Source organism: Tyto alba, unplaced genomic scaffold, assembly GCF_018691265.1.
Source record: "Tyto alba isolate M040663 unplaced genomic scaffold, T.alba_DEE_v4.0 Super-Scaffold_39, whole genome shotgun sequence".
Taxonomy (NCBI): Eukaryota; Metazoa; Chordata; class Aves; order Strigiformes; family Tytonidae; genus Tyto; species Tyto alba.
In genome coordinates this window covers 3,913,531-3,938,730 of record NW_024881314.1, presented here as the reverse complement: position 1 = coordinate 3,938,730, position 25,200 = coordinate 3,913,531, and the positions used below count along the sequence as shown (strand labels likewise).

The 25,200-nt window shown below is 35.4% G+C and overlaps 1 protein-coding gene across 5 annotated transcripts in view; it reads left to right on the top strand.

Moving 5' to 3' along the window:
* The window catches only part of HELZ (helicase with zinc finger), a 93,047-nt gene that overhangs the window by 11,553 nt on the left and 56,294 nt on the right, over positions 1–25,200 (top strand). For 3 of the 5 annotated variants that reach the window (XM_042802536.1, XM_042802534.1, XM_042802535.1), the window contains exons 2-11: positions 5,598–5,825; positions 7,586–7,622; positions 11,077–11,201; positions 13,672–13,728; positions 14,560–14,608; positions 15,009–15,084; positions 18,102–18,300; positions 19,387–19,494; positions 19,814–20,111; positions 23,404–23,671. In XM_042802536.1, the coding sequence (XP_042658470.1) occupies positions 5,616–5,825; positions 7,586–7,622; positions 11,077–11,201; positions 13,672–13,728; positions 14,560–14,608; positions 15,009–15,084; positions 18,102–18,300; positions 19,387–19,494; positions 19,814–20,111; positions 23,404–23,671 (1,427 nt within the window). In that variant the 5' untranslated portion in view covers positions 5,598–5,615. The remainder of the gene's footprint in view (positions 1–5,597; positions 5,826–7,585; positions 7,623–11,076; positions 11,202–13,671; positions 13,729–14,559; positions 14,609–15,008; positions 15,085–18,101; positions 18,301–19,386; positions 19,495–19,813; positions 20,112–23,403; positions 23,672–25,200) is intronic. The other 2 variants (XM_042802538.1, XM_042802537.1) reach the window with 2 other exon arrangements.

Sequence of the window (25,200 nt, the reverse complement as noted above, 5' to 3'; positions counted from 1 at the left end):
AGTCACAGGGATTGTGTCCATACCATCTTCCTGACTTCCCAAATATTACTTTTCTGTGTTGTGGAAAATGCAAATTTTTGAGGCCTTCATGTGAATTGCTTACATCTCAATTTTACCAGTAACAAATTTCAAAAAGCTCTGCGGTGTGTGCTGCTAGTGTTTGTAGTCTAAAAAGAGTGGAAACTTTGCTTTAGTGAGACCTGGAAACTACTGGATAGATCCTTTAGCAGTTAAACTAATGAATGCAGTTTATGGCTTCTATCATTATTGGCAAGCAAAATAAAAAAGATTTTTTTTTTTTTTTTAACTGATGATGAGTGTTATTTTGGTAGAGCGCTATCTTGCTGGGTCAATGGCAGTACATGGCAGTAATTTTTGGGGTAACTGATATCTTGGTATCGATTAAGAGACTGAATTAAAATTTATCCTTTCCCTGCGTGGACTTAGAAAGTCTGGGTCTGTTATCTGTCTTGTTACCCATTTTTCATAAAACTTGAAGCATCTTTGAGACCTTTTAGACTTCTGTGAAATTCAGTTTCAATTGACTTGACGTTCAAAAGTTACTAGGGAAGGACAGAGCAACCAGCCTCAAAAATAAATCTGGTAGGTCTCTCCTTGCCTCTTAAAAGCATTTGCTGGGACATTACAATAAAACAGTTGTGTTTATGTATTACCTGAATTAGTTACGTTTAAAACTTCTGTCCAGTTTGGTGGCCAGCCTTTCCAATTTGTGAGAGGGGCTGAAAAATCACAAAGCATTAGGAAACAGTGTGGTCATCACACACATTTCCTTGGAGAGGGGCAGAATGAGTTGAATTCCTGCCCTGCTCTCTCTGAGCCAGTGCCAGCTTGACCGCAACAGGCAATGCAAAGGCAAACCCTTCTCCTCTCCTTCCTGCAATACAGTGGGCTGTTAACAGGAGGACACAGCTGAATAGCTTTGGCAAGGAATATTTATTTGAGTGCTTATTTCTCACAGCAGAACTGTTTGAAGGGTTATGGATTGTAATGGGAGGCAGCTGGAGAGGCTCTTCCCCTGCATGTTCCTCATGGCAATGGGTCTCATTCATTTGCTGGAGTTTGCGAAGCCCAGGATGTGGCTCTTGAAGTATATTCAATTGACAGTAAATTCCTACCAGTCTCACTGTAGGACTGCAAGTTGAACATCATTGCTTTAGCATAAATCTTTACAAGAGATGTTAATGTCTGGTTAAAATATGCAAATATTTACTGACTTGTCTACTGTTTGTCAGCTTGGCTTGCAAGACCTTGGATCTGATCCTTCTGTCTTGGCAGACATTGGGAATTTTGCCAGTAACATTAATAGGAACAGCATTGTGCCCTCTAATCTGTTTGTTTATGAAGTACAGCGAGAGTTATCTGGCTAGATGCTTTACAGTGAATTGAAAAAGCATCTGTTTGAAATTTTTTAGGAACTGTCACATGCTTTAACTTACCAGTATCTTAATGTATAGACCCTTTGATTCCATAAAATACACCGGTAAGCTGTGAAGCATGGAAGTGCACAGTCATGAATTAAACTACTGTGAAACACTAAAATTTTAGTTCACAATGTTCTCTCCTCCTACACTGATTTTTTTTTTTTAGTTTGAAGTTGGACTCATCAGACTGGAGTTAATTCTTCAGAAGCCTCCTGCGCACCAAGCAGGCGTAGTGTTTACTTGAAAATAAATGACTGGTGTAGATCATGTTGTTTATCGCTCTTCCTCCTCAAGCTGTCCCTTCTGCTTTTCCCAGACCCCTCTGCAGTTCTGGAGGGGAAATGTGCAGTTTTATTTGGAGATTAGGTTTAAGTTACTCTTTTCATGTTTGTTTACAAAATCCCTTTGGAAAGAAGGCAAAATACTCATTAGGAATACTGAGCCTGAAAATCATTAGTTGTAGTGGCAAAAAAAAGTATCCCTCACAGTTCATTGAAAAAAACGACCAAGGTTTAAGTTACACCAGTTGGAGCTAACCAAGTCTTTAAAATGATATTTTGTAGAAGCTAAGCTGAGCACAACTTGGCCTTCAAAGAAATGTAAGATCAGTAAGTTTTCTTCTACTTAAAGGCAAGAGTTTTTTGGAGGTACAAAGTATAATGCCAGGGTTATATTTCTGCATTAGTCATTGAGGAAGAGTTGTGTAAACTTGTGTCTGTGCTCTAGTCAACATGAAGCTTACTGTCCTATCAGGTGGAATTCACAGGCACTGTGTTTAAATATTTTACTTGAGTGCATAAATAGTGAGCCTTTCTGTAGGCAGCGGTGTTACTGTGAGATGATTCAAAACTAAGAAATGCTTTGAATTGACCACTGATAATAAAGGCTCTGTTGATGAGACATTGTGTCTGTATTTCTAGGGTAGGTCCGCCTATTTTAGATGTGTAACTTTAGATAGTGGGAATATGCCTGTTTACTGTTTCTTCAAAATTTTGAAGATGTATTAAACTTTGCTATTAGAATAAATTGAAAATTTGAATTTAGAACTCTTCTGGCATGCGTGACTCTCCAGGGCATTTTGAGAAAACGAATAATCCTGACGTGTTTTGTTACATGTTTAGTATTTTAATCTCAGTTTTACAGATGGAAAAAGCAAAGTCCGTAAGTAATTTGCTCAGTTTTGCAAAGAGAGTTTGGAATATAGTGCAGACCTTGTAACACTTCAGGTTTCAATTCTAATCTGTAATTTATACTCTTGGAGTAAATGTAGAAATTCCAGTTTTACATTTTACATTTTTGAAAATAAACATTTATAGAATTCAAAATAAATTTCCTTTGACAAGTGTCTCCATTCCTTGGCTGTTAAAATATTAACTGTTCTGAAATAATTGTAAACATGAGTAGGTCAGGTACTACAACAGACTAGATTTTTAAAAAGCATGGTTGTAATTCACATTCACATAATCTAGTCTCAGTTGCAAATTCAGGCACAGCTCAGGGGACCAAAACTAGGAGCACGGGTTTTTAGAATCAGCAGGAAGAGCCAGGTGCCTCCGAGGAAAAGTACCTGGATTGGAGTCTGAAGTAGATGGTACAAACACCCAATAAATGTGCATGTTTGTGTCTGCATGTATGGATATAAATGGAATTGAAATAAAATCTGAGAGCCTGAATGTATCATTTTCCATGTGTTGTCCACATCCTGGTTTTCTTTGTTATGACTAGATTTTTTTAAAAAAAACAAATTACACTGTAGTGATTCCTTATCTATCACCATGTCCCATGCACTGTGACTTCAGAAGTTTTTTTAATTATACTCTGAAATACTGATAGTATGACTCAGTTTAGCCCAGTTATCTAAACAGCCTGGTCCTGACTTCTTTTAGCTCTACTTAACTTAATCTACAGGTTATTGCTTGGGGTCAGTTCCATCCTCTGAAGTTCTCTTTTCAGTCTTCAAGTTGATCAAAGAAATTGTGTGGCCTTTGCAGTATAGTAGACCACTGCTGGGTGTGTATCCTCACACAGACTAGTTCAGTATTTATCAAAACAGCCAGCCTAAGACAACTGATAAATAAAAATGTTTTTCTTTTACTTGGTGCCATGTTGGAGAAGAAGGGCTGGATAACATAGCTTTCAAATGCCTGTCAGTTATGCTGGCCAGGTCAGTTAGGATGAGATCTGTGTATAATCAATTATTTGGGAATAAACACACAGAACCTCTGCTCAGATTTTTGGTCAAAGGAATTTTGGGTGTATGTCAGCCATGAAGTAACAAAATCAAAAGTACAGCAGAGTTCACGCAATCCTATCTGTTCAGTCCCTTAGGAGGAAAACAATGGACATGTGAAAAACATCAATTAACTGTTGTGTTACTATTGAAGCAAATCCTAGATCTGTAAAATTCACTGTGGCCTAAAATGCTAGTGAAATGGAAATCAATATAATTTTTAGCTGTATCTAGAAAGGATCTTTGCATAAACAGCTTAAGAATACCTAACATTTATATAATTGAAAATGCATGCTTAAGTGATCCAGCTGAGTGTCTTTAATGTGAATAGAATTACTCCATGAAGGAATTTATTCATATGTATGGAAATGCAAAACCTATTTGCCTGTTCCTATTCTGATTGAAAATGGGAACTTATTTTTAGGAGGAAAAGAAATACTTGGATGAATGAGGTAATATTTTGCAAGGACATTATTAAGAGGCATATATCAGAGATTTGTATCAGAACAACAGCAAATTATTCATGCATGTGTTCCTTGATTTTTTGGGAAGATATATTGTTGTACATAAGAAATTTTTATATAAACGTTGTAAGAGAGGAGATGGTTTAAGTAAAAATTGTCTTGAGAAATATTCCTTTATGTTTCTCTACTGATACTGAAAATCATATTTTAAGAACGGAAACGAACACATAGAACACTATGTCATATATGAAAAGTCTTGTTTACATTTCTACTGTATATTGACTTAGGCATGTGTTAATGAGAGAAGTGGGATAGTGACCTATTTTTCTTACAAGGAAAATGCATTTATTTGACCTTCAGATTAACTTCTTGAAGTTACTTTACCTTAGTTTAGTTAAAAACATAAAAATATCAAGTGTAAAGGAAGTTCTTATCAATGAATTTTTAAAGTGGTCTGAAGATAGTTATTTGAGACAATTGTAATAGTTGATATATAATCACAAATATTGATAGTATATTGCTTGCTAAAAATGAAAACGAGACAAAACGAGACCTTACATTTTTTTCCTATTTCAATTGTCAGAACACATTTTTATGAAATCAGCTTTAAAGTACAGTGTTTCTAGGGATGTGTGTCATATATTTAAATATGTCAATGAGTGGAGAATGTAGATAGGGATTATGGAAGTGTTTTGCTTTTCTACTGATGGTTTAGATTGTGGATAACCATTTGTTTCAGTTTATTAGCAGATAATGTTGTCTGTCTTGTACACAGAGTTTTATCACAACTGTTTCAATCCTCCTTCCCCCTGCTCCCCCAAGTATTTACTTCAAAATTATTTAAGAAGTTCTGCACAGAGGTGTTGGTGTGGTAGGGGTATCTAGACATTCTCAGACATAAATGGAAATAAACCAACTGAAGGAAGAGTCAAGTGGTTTCCTGATGACTTGCAGTTCTTTTTCATTCATCCTTGTCCATCCACATTGTGATTCACCCAGTCGGAAAGTGCAGCTCCTTCCCCTGAGCGTAGGTGAGAAGTGTTTTGAAGAGAAAGGTGTCTTGGAGTAAATGGCTGCAGGCTTGAAGAAAGAGCAGCTGGTGGATGAGTTGTATTACTTCCAAAGTGAAAATCATGTTGCCAGTGAAGACCCAAAAGTCTCTAGCTAAGTGCTTAAATCCATGCTGACTTCAAAATTTGAAACCACTTCTTACATTCTTAAAATCAGTCATGGGCTTAAATACCTTCTTGAATTAGAATCAAAATTGAGAGCTGGGAGTGATGGAGAAAAGATTGGGAAGAGGTTAGTTAGTGAGAAAGCTTGGGATAGAAAATGCGAATGGCATAAATTGAAGGGGATGTGATACAGCACCTTGAGATGGGAATGGAAGTTGGTTGGCAAATTGTCACTGCCATTATACAGCTAACCAACATTTTATCATCCCCTCTGCCCCCACTCTAGGATTTCTGTCCCTGAGTCATGGCAGACAGAAGACCAGAGAAGTCATGTGAACAAGCACGTGAATCTCTTAAGCAGCAGGATTATGAAGTGGCAGTGAAGCATTGCACAGAGGCTCTCCTTTCCCTCAGCCAGTACCCCCCAGCTCACCTCCCGGAGGCATGCCAGGCAGAACTCGACCGCATCAAAATCGAGACTCTTCTGTATAGAATTGCTTCCTTTTTACAACTTGTGAGTGTGACTCTTTACTAGTATCTAGTGAACTGGAAAGAACAATCAAGTGTCTTATGCCATCGAGATTTAAATAAAATTGAGTTTTACTGTGATTGGCATGTTGGTTTGCCACAGAATTCCTCTTGCTAAAGCATATATGAGGCTTCTGTCTTGGTAGTTTTCCCTGATCCATTTATTTTTCAGGATTGGGACCTCTAAGTAGTTCAGGTCTGAATCACAGTTCTCTAAAAGAATGAAGAAAAATACTTTTTAAAAAAAAAAATCCAAGAAGGCAAAATACTGATATTAAGGCATTAGGTTTGTACAGTTACACTGAATTGCAAACCAAATTACGTTATCTTTAAAGAGCATGAAATTAAGGTTGCAAATCTAAACACTCAAAAAACAAAGAAATGCCAGAATTCAGGTAGGCAGTTCATATAATGTAGCTCCATTTGCATAGGCCTAACACTAGACATTTAATATTTGATCATATACTAGTTCGCCATTGCTGTGCTAGAGCATATCTGGTGAAAGATGTAACTTTTATGGTCAAGCAGATTTTTAATGGGAATGTGAAAACTGGAGTTTTACAAAGGTTTGTAAATGCGAGGCAAGAGGCATAACCTTGAATTATAGGTGATTCCATTGCCAAATCTGTGTCCCTCCTTTAAAAAGCATCAGAAACCTACAGTTTCTTAAAGGAAAGCACATTACAGTGCTTCAGCATAAACCTACAGCCTGCTTAATGAACCTTTCTGTTTTGGAAATGTTATTACAGATTTACAGGGGCCTTGACCACCCTTTGTCTTCATGTATTGAACAGTATGAACAGTTTCATCCCAAGTAGAAAAAAGTTTGTCCAAAATGTAAGATCTTGCTGGGCAGCTTTAAGATAAGTCTTGCCCATCTGATTAGGGAGCATTTTTAAGCCTTCTTTAAATAGATAGCTGAATTGGACTATTCAGTGTACAAAACGAGAATTGGAAAACTTCCTAAATGAAGATGTGACCTATCTTACAGCTCCTCAGGGGAAGAGATTCAGAAATAACAGTTTTTTATTTTTTTTTTAATGGAAGTTGTGTTACTACAGACTTGACTTCTCAATATTATTTACATAGACAATTTGCAGATGGATGATTAGCAGTATTTAATACATTTCTGATTTGGATGCCTTTGAAAATCCTGTGAGGCACCTATTGGGGTGTACATTGTAGTAAAAATTATTGCAGTAAGTCTTCAGGGGCTTTGGAAAAATACTTGTAATCAAAACCTTCCTATTAAAGATTTGGATTATATAGATACTTGAAGGCTTATAAAATAAAAAAAAAAAAAAAGAATCTGAATTTTCCTTCTTGTTTTACTAAATGATGTAATTTTTAAAATCACTACTGATAAGACTGAGTAAAATATAATTCATATCTTACAAATTTCAATGGCACCATAGTGCAAGTTTTTTTTTTTTTTAAAAATTACAGTGGTTAGAAAAGCAAGTTAGGTTTTTGTATTTTTTTCTAGGTGTTGTGAGCCACCTACAAACATATACATAAACATACACCTTTGCCCATTCATGTTCTTTTAAAATGTGTATTTGCTGAGAATTTGAGAAAAAGTCAGCATTCTAAGAATTAATTATCTGTCAAATATAATATGTGCTTTACATGTTCCACCCAAGAAAAAACGAGGTATTGGATTCTTAAACTTATAATTCAAGCATGTGGTTGTTTATGCTAACTGGAATAATGCTATTTTTAAACTTTTCATGTTTTACCTTTCAGAAAAAATATGGGCAAGCAGATGAAGACTGTAGGCATGGTATGCTTATTTCTTTTTTATTACATAGTATTATAAATTGCAGTCAGTTGTCTGAATTTTTAAAACTGATGCCCAGATTTGTTAGTTTGTTACCTTTTTTTTTTTTCTAGTTAAAATTATGTATCTGCTTTATAATACTTTTTCTACCTTTTTTTTTTTTTTTTTTTTAAGAGATATCTCACTATTTTGTAACTAGTGTTCAAGTACCAGAACTGAAATGCATGTGTTTGGTACAGCAGTGCTATTTGGCTAATAGATATCTTAGTATACAAGTGTAGGATGAATCAATAGTGTTAGGAATCTTGTGAAGATAAGGACAGACGATTGTTCTGTCTTTCTTCCTAGGGATGTGGTGAATATTTTGGTTTGCATTTTGGGACTTGATTCAGAGAAAATCAATATGATGTACTTACTTTTATTCCTATTCGTTAAAGCTTCTAAATGTGCACATGTCACTTTGAGATTGAGCCTTTCATGTTTCACTGCCTTGTTCGGTTGGGGTATTTTTAAAGGTATTAACCATCCTTGCTAATGTTCTGTTATTCATATATAATGCAAGTGATTCAAAACTCGCTGAGAACTCTGCTGAGTTTGGTAAGCATTGGATCAGAATTTACCAGTTAGATTTGGAAAGAAAATGTGGGTAGATCTCACCTTTCAGTTTTTAGGTCCTCAACTACTCTTGAACTTTAGAGGAAATTTCCTCAAACCAGTTTTGTTGCACAGACTGTGTTGTAGATATACTGTTCTGACGTTCCTGTGCTAACAATGATAATCTTTAAATCATTCCTTTCTGGGTTTGTGTGTAGGTTTTTTGTGGTGTTGTGGTTTGTGATTTTTTTTTTGTGTGTGTGGGTTTTTTTTTGTTGTTGTTGTTGTTTGTTTTTTTTGTTTCGTTTTGGTTTGGTTTTTTTTAAATGGATTTGTCTTCACTCACACTCAAGTCATAGTCTGGGGAATTTGTGGGGATCTGCAGCCTGCCTGTGAAGGTCCACAGAACATAACTAAGAAAAGTAAACTTGCTTTCAGTAGGCGTAAAATTTAAGTTTAACAAATGTAAAAGGGCTGAACATCACTTGATCAGTACCACTCTTAAAATAGTCTGGATTTTTTTTAAAGCTGCTTCTTTTAACTGTTGATATATGCCAAGGGTGTAAAATTCTAACTAACCTCACAGTTCTCTTTCATGATGGCAAATAAAAGTGAGACACACACATATGGAAAGTTGAATGATGGTTAAAGGAGGTAGGAGGGAGAATGCTGTTTAATGAATAGTATTCTCATTGATGAGATCTGATGGGCTTGTCAGAGGGGTAGATGGGTGACATCTGTGAAACCTTTTCTTGGCATATATATCAGTTATAAGTATCTTGAAGGAACTGTCATGTTAACTATTTTTCTTCTCTCACTGGATGGGCATAGAAGTGGGTGGAACAGGAGTACTGATGTCTACTTTTTTTTTTTTTTTTTTTTTTTAAATTAAGCAGTGAAAACAGCTTTCACGTGTATATTAGTAAGAAAGAAATGGTGTCCAGTTTAATGTTACTTTCCTTAATTCATGCCAGCATATTCTGTGAATATTTTGTTCAGATTTAAAACTGAGGAAATTTTGCAGTTTATTAATGCCATGTTTATGTAGGTATATAAAAATCTTCTGTGTGTGTATGTATGTGTATTTGTATACACACCCACCCACCCATACTTCTATGAACATATGAATGAACTATTTGGTTGTGGTTCCGTGTGAAGTGTTGTTCTCAATTGTAGCCCAGCATCTGACAGTTTAGAGTATCTGCATTTATGATAATGAAAGGTCTTAGTTTTAGTTTTCTGTTTGAAATATCCTTGGGAAGAAACAACCTTAATATGGACTACCTGATACTCACACTGCCTTGCTACTCACAGGGTTTTTTTAACAGACAAAGTTCTATTCAAGCTGCTGTTCTGTCTTTTTACAAGACTTGACATGTTGCATACCTATGACTGTTTCATTTTAACCCGAATGATAAGTACAGTTTGGAATAGCTGGGGAAATACATGCTCTTTATAGTCTGCTGCTTGCACTGTTACAAGGAATGATGATAATTTACAGTCTGCTAAATTATTCCAGAAATCTCTACCAAAAGATACTAGTTAATGTGTTGTAACTTTTTATGTGCAACTGTAAGTTTTAGCTTGGTGGTGCTATGAGGTTAATGATATGAAATATCATAATTGGACATATAATCTTTGAGGTTAAAATAGCAAACTGTCAGACATATTAAAGCTATTTCTGGCACTGCTTCTTCTGATTTGGGAAGTAAGCTCTATTTTTGGAAATGTGGTCAGTATCATCAGAGTGGTGAATTCAGACTAATCTTTGAGACACTTCAGAAACAGGATTTAGTTACCATTTCATTTTGAAGAGATGTCTAGATTTTTTTATGTAGATGTTCTGTGGGACTATGTTTTTCCTTAGTCTTTCATGCAATTTCTGTTAATGATGTGAAGGTCTGTTGAGTGAGGAGTTTTGATTTATTATTTTAAAATGTAATCCTGAAGTTGTGGTGAATGTAAAATTCCTGTTAGCACTTAACAGGAGCTGTTTGCATCTGCATGAGTAGCAGTATAAACACAGATGTTGATGTTGCCTGCAATAGCAGTAATATATATTATAATTTCATAATTTTAAACAACTGTCCAGCCTTCTTTTCAACTCACATGCTTAGTTTACTAGTTTTTTAGTCACTCTGGCATTTCGTTTTCTGGACAGGTAATATATATGATTAAGTGTTATTCCTCCTTGTCTAAAGCACGTCTATATCGTGAAATAAATCCTTTCACTATTGGAAGTGTCAATGAAAGTGTCTGTTTGGCTAGCTATCTGATCCAGTGCTAGAAAGCGTTAGGAAAGTTTTCTGTTACATGGAGCCTGTAAATTTCTGGACTCAAACAATGGCTCCTATATCCTGCGCTTTACAGTGTAAGTGAATAAAAGCCCTTTTAAAGTAGCAGGAATTGAGCACGAGGAGGTTAGCTATATTTGGAAACGACAGGGCATGCTTTTTGTGAGCATGAATGGATCTTCCTGAGCATGTTTGTGTTACTGAGAAGTTGTTGGTTGCTATTTTTTTTTTTTTACCCTTTCTGTGAAGAGGAGGTCTTTTGTGTCTTTGTCATATATTTGAATTTACCCTTCCCATATTTAATTTTTGTCTGTTTTAGCATGTAAACTTTACAACCTTTTTTTGAGCTCATGTACAGCTTTTCTTAGATGGTGGGAGACAAGCTTCAAGTTAATATTAAACAAGAGCAAGTAATACTTCCTTTCCGTCCAAGACTTGTCTTTCCAAGAAGCCAAGGATTCAACCCAAGTTTCAGACTTTATTTTCATGTAAAAGGTGAAGGAAAACTATATATAGTTTATTTAAACGTATACTGTGATGAAGCTAATAGTTGCTGATTTGTGTTGCAGTGCTGGGAGAGGGGCTGGCCAAGGGAGATGGATCTTTCCGTGCAGTGCTCTGCTGCATGCATCTTAAAGGGAAGCTGCAAATTGTGTCTAATGTTCTTTCCAAATCACTGATGGGTGAATCACTGGTAAGTGGGTTTGCTGCAATCTGCATAATTTAAAAAGTAGTTATGTATTTCCTTTTCAAAAATGTGTTTAATAACAAACTTCTGAACATATGTTTGACTGGCAGGTTGCAACAAATATGATTTGTATGAAAAAGACAGAGATAAGTATATGGGCATGCATATATCATCAGGATACCTAGGTTGTTGCATTGCCAGTGTTTCAGAGTTGTTACCATTTTGAAAAGTTTTTTTGTTGTTGGCTCTGAATCCTCAGGGAATGCAAAATAATTTGCGTATTTGTGTGATTGACTAGAATAGTGTAAATCTCACACTTTTGCTTACTTTTTTAAGTTGCCCCTGATACTATTTTGTGTGTACTTCAGGAAGTTTAGCCATTAAAGCAGAAAAATTATTGATAGGACTTTAAATAACTGTCCTGTGGTATGTTGTAAGACAGCATGGAAAGCTTTTTTTTTTTTTTTTTGGAGGGTGGGGAGGAAAAGCTTTGCATTTCAAGATGAAGATAGAGGTTTGAATTTGAAGCTTCTATTTTAACCTTGAACTATCAAAGCTTGTAAAGATGCTTCTAACCCCATATGTGTAAGTAACTGTTCTGACTCTTATATGACTACTCATATGGGGAAAATTAGGGATTTATATAAGTCTCCAAAGGATAGTGACCTTTTTATTTCTGTAATCTAGATTAAATACCATGCTAAATCCAGAAACATGGTCATAGCACAGACAAGAGCAGCTCTGGTCAGACCATGAGGAGTGTGTAAGTGACATCAGAAGCTGTTGTAGGAGACCCTATTACCTTGAAATTTGATCATGTCTCCTATATCTTGGTGCTTAAATTAATCAGTAGGTTGTTTTTGAAAGGGAGTTCTGTTTGTCTGTCTGGTGTATATCCTGAATTCCCTTTCCCCACTGCCATTGCCATCTTTATGGAAAGAAAAGAGTTTTCTCTTTGTGTAGCTGGTGTTTTCTAATAAAAAAATATTTCACTGAAAAATTCCTGGTGAGGTCAAAGGAAACTTGCCTTCAGGAAAAATTAGTAAAATAGCCAAAAGCTCCTTATCGCAGGAAATGTACAGTGCCCTTGTTTTGAGCTACTGTACAAGTAAAGGTAGCTTTGTATATAATTCCAGTGTCATCCCAAAGCAGAGTTTGAGAGGTTTTTACAAGCACTAGGTTGTTAGACACCATTGTTTTCAGTAGGAATATTAAAATCAACAACTTTACTGACTTGTGCCATTGTCCAAGAGAAGAAATAAAACAAAGTTTTTGAATGAATTTACTGAAGAGTTGGAATCCATCCAGTTTCCTCCCCAGTGACTTAAGAGAATGAATCTTGGTAACATTTTTATGCTCTGATATGTTTAAGCTCAACAGGTTCAATTTTCAGCCTTCTGCTGAAGCAGTGAAAAATCATTTTGAAAAAAGCCTAAGTGTGAGAATTGTTGAGGGTGTAAGTTTTCAGGAAAGACAGTAATATCTGCTGCTCAGTCGCACAGTCAAAATTTGGAGAAGTCTAACAAATGTAGTAGCACTCAATTAAATTTCTGCAAGAGGTTATTGAAATAAAAACCACAGGTCTGGGTGTCTTCAGTCAAAGTTTTGACTTATATGAGTGTGAAATTGCTACACTTAGCTATATATTGCAGATAAATTAAATTTTGAAATATTTTTGCTTCAGATGTACTTAAATATGCAGTTACTTTTAGTTACATGGCTAATCTTTGTTTTTTAGTGAAAACTCCAAAAATTACATAGTCTACATCAGAGCAGAAGGAGTTATAAAACTGTTGAAATCAGTAATTTCTAAAGGAGATCCTTAAGAAGAAATTGATCTATCACTGCAACAGCAGTGAAACTTTTAGAGCCAAAGTGTTTCAGTAACCATAGCATATGGCTTATGTGTAGTGCTTTGCATCAGTAGCTAGCAAAGTACTCTGAAGACAGTCAGTGTCACTGTCCCCATTTTGCAGATGGGAAACTGAGGCACGGAGAAGTGAATTGACTTGCATAAGGTGGCCAAGCTGGTAATAGAGCATAGATCTCCTGAGTCTTTGTCCTTTGGGCTGTACTGCATCCTTGGCTACTGTGCATGTAGAGTACTGTTCTGGAAGACAGCAATCAATAAGCGTTCTAGCTACTAATATTTGTATTGAGTGGCAGCTAAATTTCATAAGAAATATTTTTTTTCCTTGAGTTGTTTTACATATGCTGCTCGCCTGCACTGTCCTGTATTGATACTTGCTGTAAGTCTAGTGCTGGTTTTGGCCAGTGTAGAATTCCCTTTTTCACTGTAACGTTTGCTCAGTGTTATGTAGTATTTCATTTAAAATTGTGCATTGTAAGTAAAACTTATTTTTCCTTCTTGCCCTTTTTGTGGGTAGTGGTGTGGGTAGAAATTAACTTAATTACTGTGGTTTAATGCATGTGAAGGTTTATGTGTTTGATGTATTAATGTTCTTTCTCCCCCCAGAACGGGATGGTAACTAAAGATCTGACACGACTGAAAACACTTCTTGCTGAAACGGAGGTAATAATGAACATATTATTAGGGAAAATAATGAGCAGTACCTGAAACAGCTGAAAGGCTTGTTTTCATGTGTCCCAGGAGATCTGGGCTCACTATGAACATACTGGTTCAGATGTTGTTTCCACTGGTCTGTCTGTCTACCACCTACCTATTCAGGAGCCTTTCATCACAATCTTGCTTGATGTATGAGAAAACAGAGAAGGATGCTAATAGGTTGTTGACTCTATTGAAGTAGCAAATATAACTCAAAGCATTTAGATCTGCATTATTTATTTATTTAGTGTATTTTTCTCTGTTAGAAATGATTCTGAAGTAATAAACATGACTTAAGAAATTGGTTAACAAGTAAAAATACCCTCTCAGTCACCTTTTTTTGTTTTGTATTAGAGGTTAACTTGTCATGTCTACTGATTAAATTGTCACCTTTTTTTCCTTATGCTTTCTCATTGAATTGGGCTTTATTTTTAATGTAGATTCAAAACTGAAAGACACCTCAATACAGTTTAGAGTTTTGGCATTTAAAAAACCTCACTGCAGTCCGCATTCAAATGATCACAGGGTGGAATTTGATTTTGTAAAAATCTCTAAAATTTTCTTCTAACAATGAGTGGACTCAATGTTCCTGTCAGAATGCCTTTTATCAACAGCTGCACACCATTTGTTAGGCTAATACGAAATTCATGTTTGTAACTGGAAGTGATTTCAGACTTCTCATTAATATTTTTGTATTGATTGTTCTATAACATATTTTGTCAGCACAGAAGCCAAAGCAGTTCTTGTTGAGGAAATTTTGTGTTCCTTTATAACTGTGATTTTTTTATGTAATTGTAGGCAGCTGGTAAAGTGCCATCAGGATATCATGTAGAAGATTTAGAAGAAGGTATGTAACTCAAATCTAAAGCTACTTCATTTTGTAGTGAGAAGACTTGGATTCTGCTGAAGGCTCAACACTGCATAGTAGTCAGAAAGCAAAATGGGCTTGAATATCAAGATGAGCCCTGGGGATTGAGGTAGAATTATCTCACAATTGACTGAATTTGGAAGCAGAAGTTTCTATTATTGGTCAAAGTGCTGTATGAGAGCTTGCTTCATTCTGCAAATTGTTTGAAACTTCCCTTCATAACCTTAGAACCTTTGTTAGGGACTGAAAATTAATTTTTGGCATTTAAACTATATTTGTACATAAGCAAAATTGGGTTGATGTTTAGAGATGCAGTTACTGTGTGACTCAAAAATACTTGTCAATTAGAGAAGTAACCTAAGTTTTGACTACTCTGCAGGGTCCCGGGATGGCTGGCAGTTCCGCCCTCCACCCAGGGGTGTCACAAGCAGTGAGGAATATACACTGTGTAAAAGGTAAAGTCATTGATTTATATTGACGTTCTCCAAGGGATCATAGTGTTTCATCTTTCATTTAGCTGCTGACAGAATGATTAAGAGGTCAGGAAAACAAAGGTACTTGTTGGAATAGGAGTTGATCTGTTCACAGATTGTTGGAAGAGTTGGTTTATCCAGAAGCACTTCAGTATTTAAAATGGAATCACTAGCTCCATTTTCATAAGAGTGGTTTGAGGGCCGTTTTTGTAGTGACAGGTCAGCATCTGTCTTTTTCCTCTATGTTTTCTAATTTATATATTATTAGAGATGTGAAAAGTTTCCACAGACAACATTGTTACCTAACTGAAGCACAGTGAAGTGTGCTTTGTCAGCAGATAGGGTGCATGCCTTCACATAAATGGGCTTTGTTCATAGATGGGCTTTGTCTTCAGATTAAAAAATGTTTGTAGAATTTCCCTCCGGAATTCATTATTTTCATTTTGTGTAAGCTCAGATACACAGAGGTAATTGCCTTGCTGAAGATCCAATGGCTTGTGTTGGAGTTTTCTCCTCCTTGTCTTTTTCAGTTGTTTAGTCAATATTGCCTGTAGTTTCTGTTGTTAATTGTCATTACTTTCCTAAAACTGTATTAATATATATGGAGAGGAACCATCATTATGCACTTGATTCTGCCATATATGTAACCGATGGAAATAAACTGCTTTAAAAACATGATCAGGAATCTGACCTGCTTTTTAAATGACATGACCGAGTTGCTGAATTTGAGCTACTTTCATCATGATTTTCTGGAGATGCTAGATCTTGGCAACTCTCATTGATTTTTATCATATTTGGTGCATATTCAGCATTTTTAAAAAAGCTAATATTTACAGTTTTTAGCTCATGATGATCTTCTGTTGGGTAACATCTATACCATGTTTCCAACTGTTGATCTGAAACATTTTTCCACTAAGGATGCAATTAGCTTTGTGCATGCTGTTAACCCTTACAGTGAGAAGGATGTGCCTTACTCAGCAAATCCATGTGAACAGTATCATTCTGACCATGGACTAAAGATTTTAGTTCTTTGTGAGGAGGCAGTTACAGGTACTGAATATAAATTTTTGAAGCTGTGGTGTATTTTTCCTCTGTGTGCCATAAAGCAGTAGGAGTACAGCATATTTATTCTAGATAATGAAGCTATGAAATTGCAGGAGGTATTAAATAAGAAACTATAAATGAGAAAAAAAGTGTCTGTTAAAAATATGAACTATGAGAACTTGGAAAACTTGCATAATGATGACAAATTTTAAAGCAATATGCTTTCCTATTAAATAACAAAAAGGAAAACCACTTGATTTTAAATTTACTATGTAGCTAATAAGAACAGGTCAACAATATTTTAAGCTTACACTCCACTTACTTTGTGCCATGAAAATCGTAATTGTACTTTTAGCTTTCTAATGCAACGGTGATTTGGAAAATTTACAATAAAAATACTGAAATTGACTGCCAAAAAACTATTTTAATTTAAAATATATTGAGGAATATAGCTTGAGAAAGCCTTCAGTAACATCATGATATCTATCATGCTTATTTTATTTACATTTGGTCATCCAAACCTTTAAATACACTTTTCCTTAAGAAAAGTTTAAATATGCTAAATCAAATTATAACCACTGATACAAGTGTGGCCTAGTTATCCAGGGACTTTTGCTGCAAGGTTTTCATGTCATAGTCAGGTGTTATTTGTTTTTGTCACATAGCTCAACGTTCCCATTCTAATTCATGTTACATTACATAATACATTTACTACAAAAAGGTTATTCAGTCACTGATGATCCCTTTCTGCTGCCTTCATCAATGATGTAGGGTCCTGACTTGCTGTATTAATTTAGTCTTGGTGCCTCTTCTCTTTTCTACAATAAGTTTTCACTGTAGGAATAGCTCCCTAATATAAGTATATACATAGGTATGCACATGAAATTCAAATATAGTTATGTTTACAGAGTTTATAGAAACTTAATATCCTCACAGAGATCAGCCTGCCTGTGTGATATATAAATGTGATACTTACATTAACTCTTTATAGTCTCCATATGCAAAACAAACACAACAGCCTCCTGGTCTGATGTTTATTCTGTATATCCAATACATTCTTAGTACTTTCAGAACTTACTCCTCCCCTTACCCCCCAATTTTATTCTTCATTTTATCATCTATTTTAGGTGCTTCAGTTTTGAAGAATGGTGAAGGTGCAGCTACTGCCTTGTGTTTTATAATTTTAATGCAAAGTTTAATTATAAAAGTAGTTCCAAAGTTGCATAGGCATTTGCCCGGGCTTACAATAAATTCTGAGAACAAGAATGCTTACATTGTATATAGGTCTTTGGAATATCATTAGTTTTTATGCATAAGCACATGCCATTAAATGAAAAATGTACTTCTTCAGCAAAACCTTAACATCTGCAAAGATAGATCCTTTTAGACTGATACACCCTTTATGAAGAAGAGAATTAAGCCTTTTCCTTGAGATGATTTCTGTGTAGGTGTATTTAGTAGAGAGGACCATGTGATGTCACTGTTGCTCCAGGAAAAACTGCTGAATGAGTATTTATCACCTAATAATGTAACTATTGGAGGAAATTATGCTGTATCTTCCCTTTGCCCCTGATTAACAGTCTTTTATTCATATTAATACACTGCCTAGTAATTTCAGGGATGGACCATGATCTTGTTGTATTCATTGCTGTACAAACACTTAACTCTTTCTTTGAAGCTGGAAATTTCTTAAGAAGACTTCTGTCCCCTCTGTTTCAAAGAAAGTTGATCCATTTTTCTGAACTTTGCAGTAAGAGAGGGTGCTGCCTTTCTTTCAAAATGCTGTGTACATGTATATATTTCCAAATTAGTTCACATGGACTAAACTGCCTTAGTTCTGTTGGAGAGTTTTAAAGAATGTCGTTCTGGCTTTAAAAGTAAAATTTTGATAAATTTCTTTTCTTAATTGGAGACCAAAAAGTTCAAGGCATAATCGTTTTTCCTATTTTATGTAGATTTTTAGAGCAAGGGATCTGCAGGTACGGTGCACAGTGTACTTCAGCACATTCCCAGGAAGAGCTGACAGAATGGCAAAAACGATATGCTTCCCGCTTGATCAGATTAAAACAGCAGAAGGAAAACAAACAATGTTCGGGCAGTTATATGGAAACCTTGATTGAGAAATGGATGAATTCGTTATCTCCTGAGAAAGTGGTAAGGAAAATATACTACTTCCCTATGCGCTCATATTTAAAGCTAACAGATGAGCCTGTTTTTGGCCCTTACTATCAGAGCTGGTCGAATTACTCCTTACCAAGAAATTGTCCAGCCAATTTACTCCCCTTTTCATCCTGCCCTTTGTTGTCTCGCAAAGATACCAAAGGCTTAGGCTGATTTCTGCAAATGTACTCATTCTTTTAATGAATTCAGTAGAGTTTGAATTAGAGCTTATGGGTTAATCACAGCTCGTTCATTTTACATATTTACTATTTCCAGTGCAGGATGGGTCAGCCAAGTCTCATGGTATTGTTCCTGTTCATTGACTAGATGGCAGAACTTTTTAAACTGGAGAACAATAAATGGTGAAGCTTTCACGACTTAGTGGAGAATACTCTTGTTTGTACATCGCTCATTTTCTTTGCCTGCAGCTGCAGGGACTTCTATGAAGAACAGCCAATCCCCTAAATGTTCAAAAAACTTTGAATACTGAAGTGTGCAGGATATGGATGTGATCAAACTTAGCAGTTGTTTGGAATTCCAAAGAACGTTTTTGCAGCATTCGACCAGCTCTACTTACCACTGACCCTAAGGAGTTTTCGGTCCATCTATTGTTGTTTAAAATCTGGGAAGAGTTGATGTTTTGCAAAATGCATTAATGAGTAGAAAGCCTGATTCTAGTTTCCTGGTGTCTCTAGTAGTCTCATTGATGTTAGTGAGATCTAGAGTCTTCTGGAAATGCAGTCTTTGGGCCTCACTGTATCAGATCCTTCTTTCCAAATGAAATCATGTTCTACTTGAAACACAATTAAGTTCATTTTTAAAAATCAAGTCCTGCGGTTAATTCTCCTTAAATGGTTATATTATTTGCTTACACAGTATGATCTAGTAGATATGGCTTGCTTGTCTCTCTGAATTAGTACATACTTTCATTAACTCCTATGCAGGACTTGCATCAATCCTGCACAACCTAGGAAACCTTTCTTTCCACTATCTGTTAAAAAATACTACCTTTTCCTGAATGTTTTTATTTTGATACTGCCTGTAAAAGTTTAATGTAATCTTCTTTTTCTTTTAATCTAGCTTAGTGAATGTGTAGAAGGAGTGAGAGTAGAACATAATCCTGAGCTATCGGTAACTGTCACCACCAAAAAGTCTCATCAGACATGGACATTTGCGCTCACCTGTAAGGTAGGACTACTTATCTTTTGAAAGTGAGTCAGTAAGAACTAGAATGCAGCCCATAACCTTTTGCAATTAATATTTCAATTGCATAATCCTTTTCGAAATAGAGAAACTTCTTAGCACAATCCCTTCTCTCTTCTCCTAGCAGCTCTGGTGATTATGTACTGACTGCCTAGATTTCTGGAAAGCAGGCAGAACTTGCACCTGCTCTGGGAAGTTGAGAGTTCTCAAAAGCTCTCATTACCTGATTGCAAATGAAGATATTCCTGGAATAATTTCACTTTTCCAATATTCCGTCACTTCAACCTTTGCATTTTTTTTATAGCCTGCAAGAATGCTGTATCGAGTGGCATTGCTTTATGATGCCCATCGTCCACATTTTAGTATTGTTGCAATATCTGCTGGAGACAGCACTACCCAGGTATCACAAGAAGTTCCAGAAAACTGTCAGGAATGGATAGGAGGAAAGATGGTCCAGAACGGAATAGATCATTATATATACAAAGTCAGTATAGCCTTTAACACAGAAATCTTTGGAACTTTTCGCCAAACTGTTGTGTTTGACTTTGGATTAGAACCAGTCCTCATGCAACGAGTAATGATTGATGCTGCTTCAACTGAAGGTAATGTATTAAAAAATTCTTTTGGAATAGTGGAAATCTTTTATGCCATCTCTTTCCTTTTCACATTTCTGGGCAGAACAGCATCTGTATTAACAGCTAATGAATGTCTTTTACTGTATGTTATGTTCATGATACATATGAATATAAATAGTGGACAGAAGCTTCCGAGAGTCTAAATAAGGCAGATAACGGGAGTATGACTATTATTCTGTGTCAGGATATGGCTCCTAAATCTTGTCTAAATGCTGGAAATTTCTATTTTGGTATGTGTTTGAAGGCAGCACTGGAAGTTAAAGTATGATTATGTTTTTATAATCATTCTTGTATTGATGAAAATGTTAAACAGGTAGAAGAAGGTCAGTAGAAAGTTGAAGTGTTTCTATATAAGAATACACCTGGTAATTCATTCATTAATTAAAGCAGATCATCTGAGAAGTTGGTTGTTTTTTTTTTCTTTTTTTTTTTCATCACAATATCTGACTAGGGTTGTCAAAGGCAAGTGGCAAAGTATAGGCTTGTAACTCAATGAATTGCTGTCGACATGAATCTTGAAAATGTAAAGGAAGTGTGACTATATTTTTGTGTGTGCTCAAGTAAGAAAAAAAATAGCTTCATGTTACTGTAAGGGTTATATTCTGTTTAGGAAACTGGTCTGTGCCTTTCAGTTCAAACCTGAAATAACTCCATTATCAGAAAGATGTCAACAACTTGAAAGATGTTCAAAGAGGTGCAAAAATTGAAGGAAGCACTTTGATTTATGATTAAAAGATTGAGAGCTAAATATAGGTCACTATGTTACTTGGCAGCAAGCAAAGCGGTGGGATAGAGTATGGTAATTTTTTATGAAAATTAGAGAGATACAAACACCAAAGAAACAATTGTAGCACTGGGATATAAGCAGAAAGAGGAAAAAGAAGGAAAAAAGCTGAAACTAAGAAAACCGGAATTTTTTATTTTCTTTGCCTTTATTTTCTTATGACAGGTTAACATTTGCAACATTAACGAAAAGAAACTGTAAATAGCAAATACCAAAGATCATGAACTGATCTTTCCAGATGACCCAAGTACTTGTAGCCAAGAGCAGGAAGACTGTACAAGTTGTAATGTCTCTTGAAGCAGAGAATATTGCATTGCAAATGAGAAACTATGCTTAGAAGCAAGGCTGTGGTCTTTTCAGGAGCTATTATATGATCTCCATGTAACAATGTGGGTAATCGCAGGTGACAAGCTTCTTAAGACATTGAGTTTGTGGAGAACAGGTGTTGTTTTCTTGTAAACCTGTTTAAGATCAAGAGAACTAAGCCATAATTTATGTGCCAAGTCACAGTTACTGTCAAACCAATCTGTGGTTTGGGTCTTTGTTGGCTTAAACTAACCACTAACCAAAGCGATACAAGGAATAGCCAGTTCAAGTCCATGTGGAAGTGATGGATGAAGTTGAGATGGTGCTCTCGAGCATTAGTTACTGATACTTCCTTTTTACATATTGTTTGTCTGTGTGTAGAGGGATACCAAAGTCCTCAAGCAGGCTGTTACCAACATTTATTTTAAATGCAAAGAGAGCAAGGTGCTTTACAGATAAATGTTAAGTATGGTATTGTGACCTTTTTGCTAAGGTAATCCAAGTGTGTAAGCAGGCAAGTGAAGGGAATAATTATGTTGGATGTGTGTCCAATTCCATTGTTTCTTTTAAAATATATGAATTGAGATCTTGTAGAAGTGCTTTTCAAGAAGAAAGATGCCTCTGCATGTTAATTCAGGGCCTTGTTTAGAGATGTAGGCAGGAGAGAGGCCGACATTAAAATCTTCTAATGGAGGAGCCTCCATTATGCATTTTGAAATTTTTATTAGCTATGGAAAAAGAGAACTAAGGGAAGTTTTCTGTGCATTGAGAATATACAAAATGCTCTTTAAGAAAGGCTCACTGTATGTGCAATCTGTGCCAGGAACTGTTTATGTCAGGCTTCCACTGGAAGTCTCTCTAGTGCTGGGAATTGAATGGCTGTCTTTCTAGCAAAGAGGGACTCAATCCCTGCATAATTACTGAGCTTTTGTGATCTGGGATATGGTTAGTGTGAGAGAAAGCTTCATTTATGGTGAGATGATTCCAAACACGGAAACCACACAAACATAGACTTTTTCTTGCCGTACAGCTATAGCTACTAATACGGTTCAGGCTTGAGGCAGCTATTTAAATGTGGCTTCTTAGTGAACACGTGAGATTAGAGGGTAAGATAAGTTACACTCCTGTAGACCTAGTCAAGCTGAACTGAGATTTCTTTTGCTAAAAAGCTGTTTTCTTTCTATTTGGAATAAAGACAGTCAAGATAATGTTAAGTATTTAATTTGAATTTGAAAATGTCTTTTTTGCACATTTTTTCAGCGTTGGTGTGATATCCTGGATACCTATCTTAAATCTTACTCAGAGATAATACATTAAGATATTATAGCTTCACTATAAATGCCAAATATTTTCAGCTCTGCAACTTAACTGCAATTCTGTTAACTGATGCACTGTTTTCATAGTGTTTTTGTGGTGTTAATGGATATATTTTGGGTGGCTGTAGACAGTGCTTGGGCTTCTGTTTCTCATTTAAACTATGTGGTCCCTGAAATTAAGGTATACTGAAAAATTAATTTCCATTCAATTTTCTAACTTTATTTCAGGTTACATTTCCAAAGTTTTGCCCAGCAAACTAACTTTAGCTATATAAGGCAACTGTCTGCAGAATACATGTATTACAGTACTGTAGAATTTTTTTGAAGACTTTCACAGTGTTGCAAATTTAATGATTTCTTACTGGATAGTTTATCAACTTGTTCTTATTATCTTCTAAATTTTATAGTATATATTCTAAGGTTCTTCACTAGTTTATATTTTTGAAATGAGGTGATGTTGCAGTTAGGCTTTGAAAGCGTGTTGTGATGCAAAGTCCTTCAAAACTGCTTGTGATTAGTAAAATAAAAGTCCTTTCCTTATTTGTCTGTATTAATTCTATCTGCAATCTATAGAATATTTTATTTTCTGATATTGTTTGAGACCCTGCTTGCTCTCTTACGTACACCTGAAAAGCAGGGATGGTAAGTATTAGCAATGAACTTATTAAAGCTGTTGTAGACAAAGGAGAATCTCACGTACATTTAGTTTGTGATATCTAATGGCATTATTTTTAGTAGTGTTTTATTAAAAAACCAAACCCAAACAAACTAAAAACAAACAAACAAAACCCAAAACCCAAACACACATGGAGTTTGAACTTACTTTCATTCCCTGTTATGTATCTACATCCAGATCTTGAATACCTGATGCATGCACGGCAACAGCTACTAACCACAGCTAAGCGTTGGGATTCTACTTCTAAGACTATTGTAGAATTTGAGCCTAATGAAACTACTGAATTGGAGAAGAGCCTTCTTACCAGATACCAAATCCCTCTGTCTGCTGACCAGCTATTTACACAATCTGTCCTGGACAAATCATTGACCAAGACCAACTATCAGTCACGGCTACATGACCTGCTTTATATTGAGGAAATAGCACAGTATAAGGAAGTTAGCAAGTAAGTGATACCTTTATAAAAATATTTCTTGGAAATTTCTCACTGTCCTATTAAAATGAGGATGACAACTTCTTTCATTAAACCTTCATGCTTGTTTAAGATCTTAAGTCTACCTGTTTCTTTGAAATTAATTTGGATATTAGTCTGGAGATAGTAACTTCTGGTAAAGGTCACTAGCACTTAAATGTAATTTACTGATAATTCATTTAAAACAAATAGTATATATCAGTCTATGCTTACGATTGGAGGCACTAAACAGCTATTGTACAATGTTTTGTTATTGTTTGGATAATAATTTTGTTTATAGTTTTTTGTCTCTGTACAAAAAGATGTTAATAATAAGAGTAATTTTTTTGTTCCTTAGTGAAAGTAGGTTATAGCGAAATAATGTCTGAAATCTTTGTATAAAAGGTTGAATTGTGGGTGGATCAAACTCTGATCTTATGATGATGTGGCAACTGACTTTTATTATACTTATTTTCTAAGTAGTCTGAAACCCAGCTTCTGAATAAAAGTTCCTAATAAAAGGCATATAGTATACATTGTTTGTTTTGTTCTGTCTTTAGGTGTTACGTACATATTACCCAACTGGATTAGCTGCATTAACAAATACAGAGTTAGGAAAAAGATGTGAGCTTCCCATGTATAGACTTTTTTCTGTAATTGATATTTGTGGTTAAAAATTTTGCCTGCAATCATGTGGTATGAAAGTTTTAAAGTGTTGCACTACTCAGAATAGAAAGTCAAAAAGGTATAACTTCCCTTTAACCTGTATCAATTACTGGAGTTCCAAATAAGTGTTGTCTTTTTATGATAAACCGTTCCTGGAGCTACTGGGGTTCAACTGAATCACGTCTCCAGAATTTAGGAAGAAAATACTATGGGTAGTTGTATTTTTAATGCTTTTAAAGCAGAAAACTGATTACGTTTCTTCTTTGTATCTCAGATGAAGGGCAGTATATTTGAAATATTTTTCTTCATCTCTTTCATCGCTGCTGCTCTCTGCTCTTGAACTGGTACCTAACATACAGAGGAATCATGCTTGAACACTGTTTTCGGCATACAGAAATATTCTCCATCATACGTATTTGTAATCAGGTTGATTTTTCTAAGATTTTTTTTTTAAAACAAAAGTGGGTTTAAAGTAAGCATTATTAAATATGATACAAAAGTAAACAATATTTTACTGAGTGAATTTTCACAGTGAGAATTATAATCCCGTGCCTCGTAAGAAACCAAAGAGCATCATGCCTATAGAAATGAAAGAACAAAAAGGGCATCCTGTGTGTAATGCTTCCCCTTTGGACAATTTGGTGCAGCGATAAGTTATTGCTCTTCTTTTTCTATGTAGTAGATTAATAAAAGTGAGCTTTAATAATGTTCTTGAAATCTTCTGTTTCGATAGTGTTGACAACAGAAAAATTCTTTTGATCTTGTAGCTGACCCACTTTATTTCAACAAGGCTCAAACTAGCACGCTTTTCTGATCCTCTGCGGCTAAGATCACACGCTTGGTATTCTCTAGTGAAG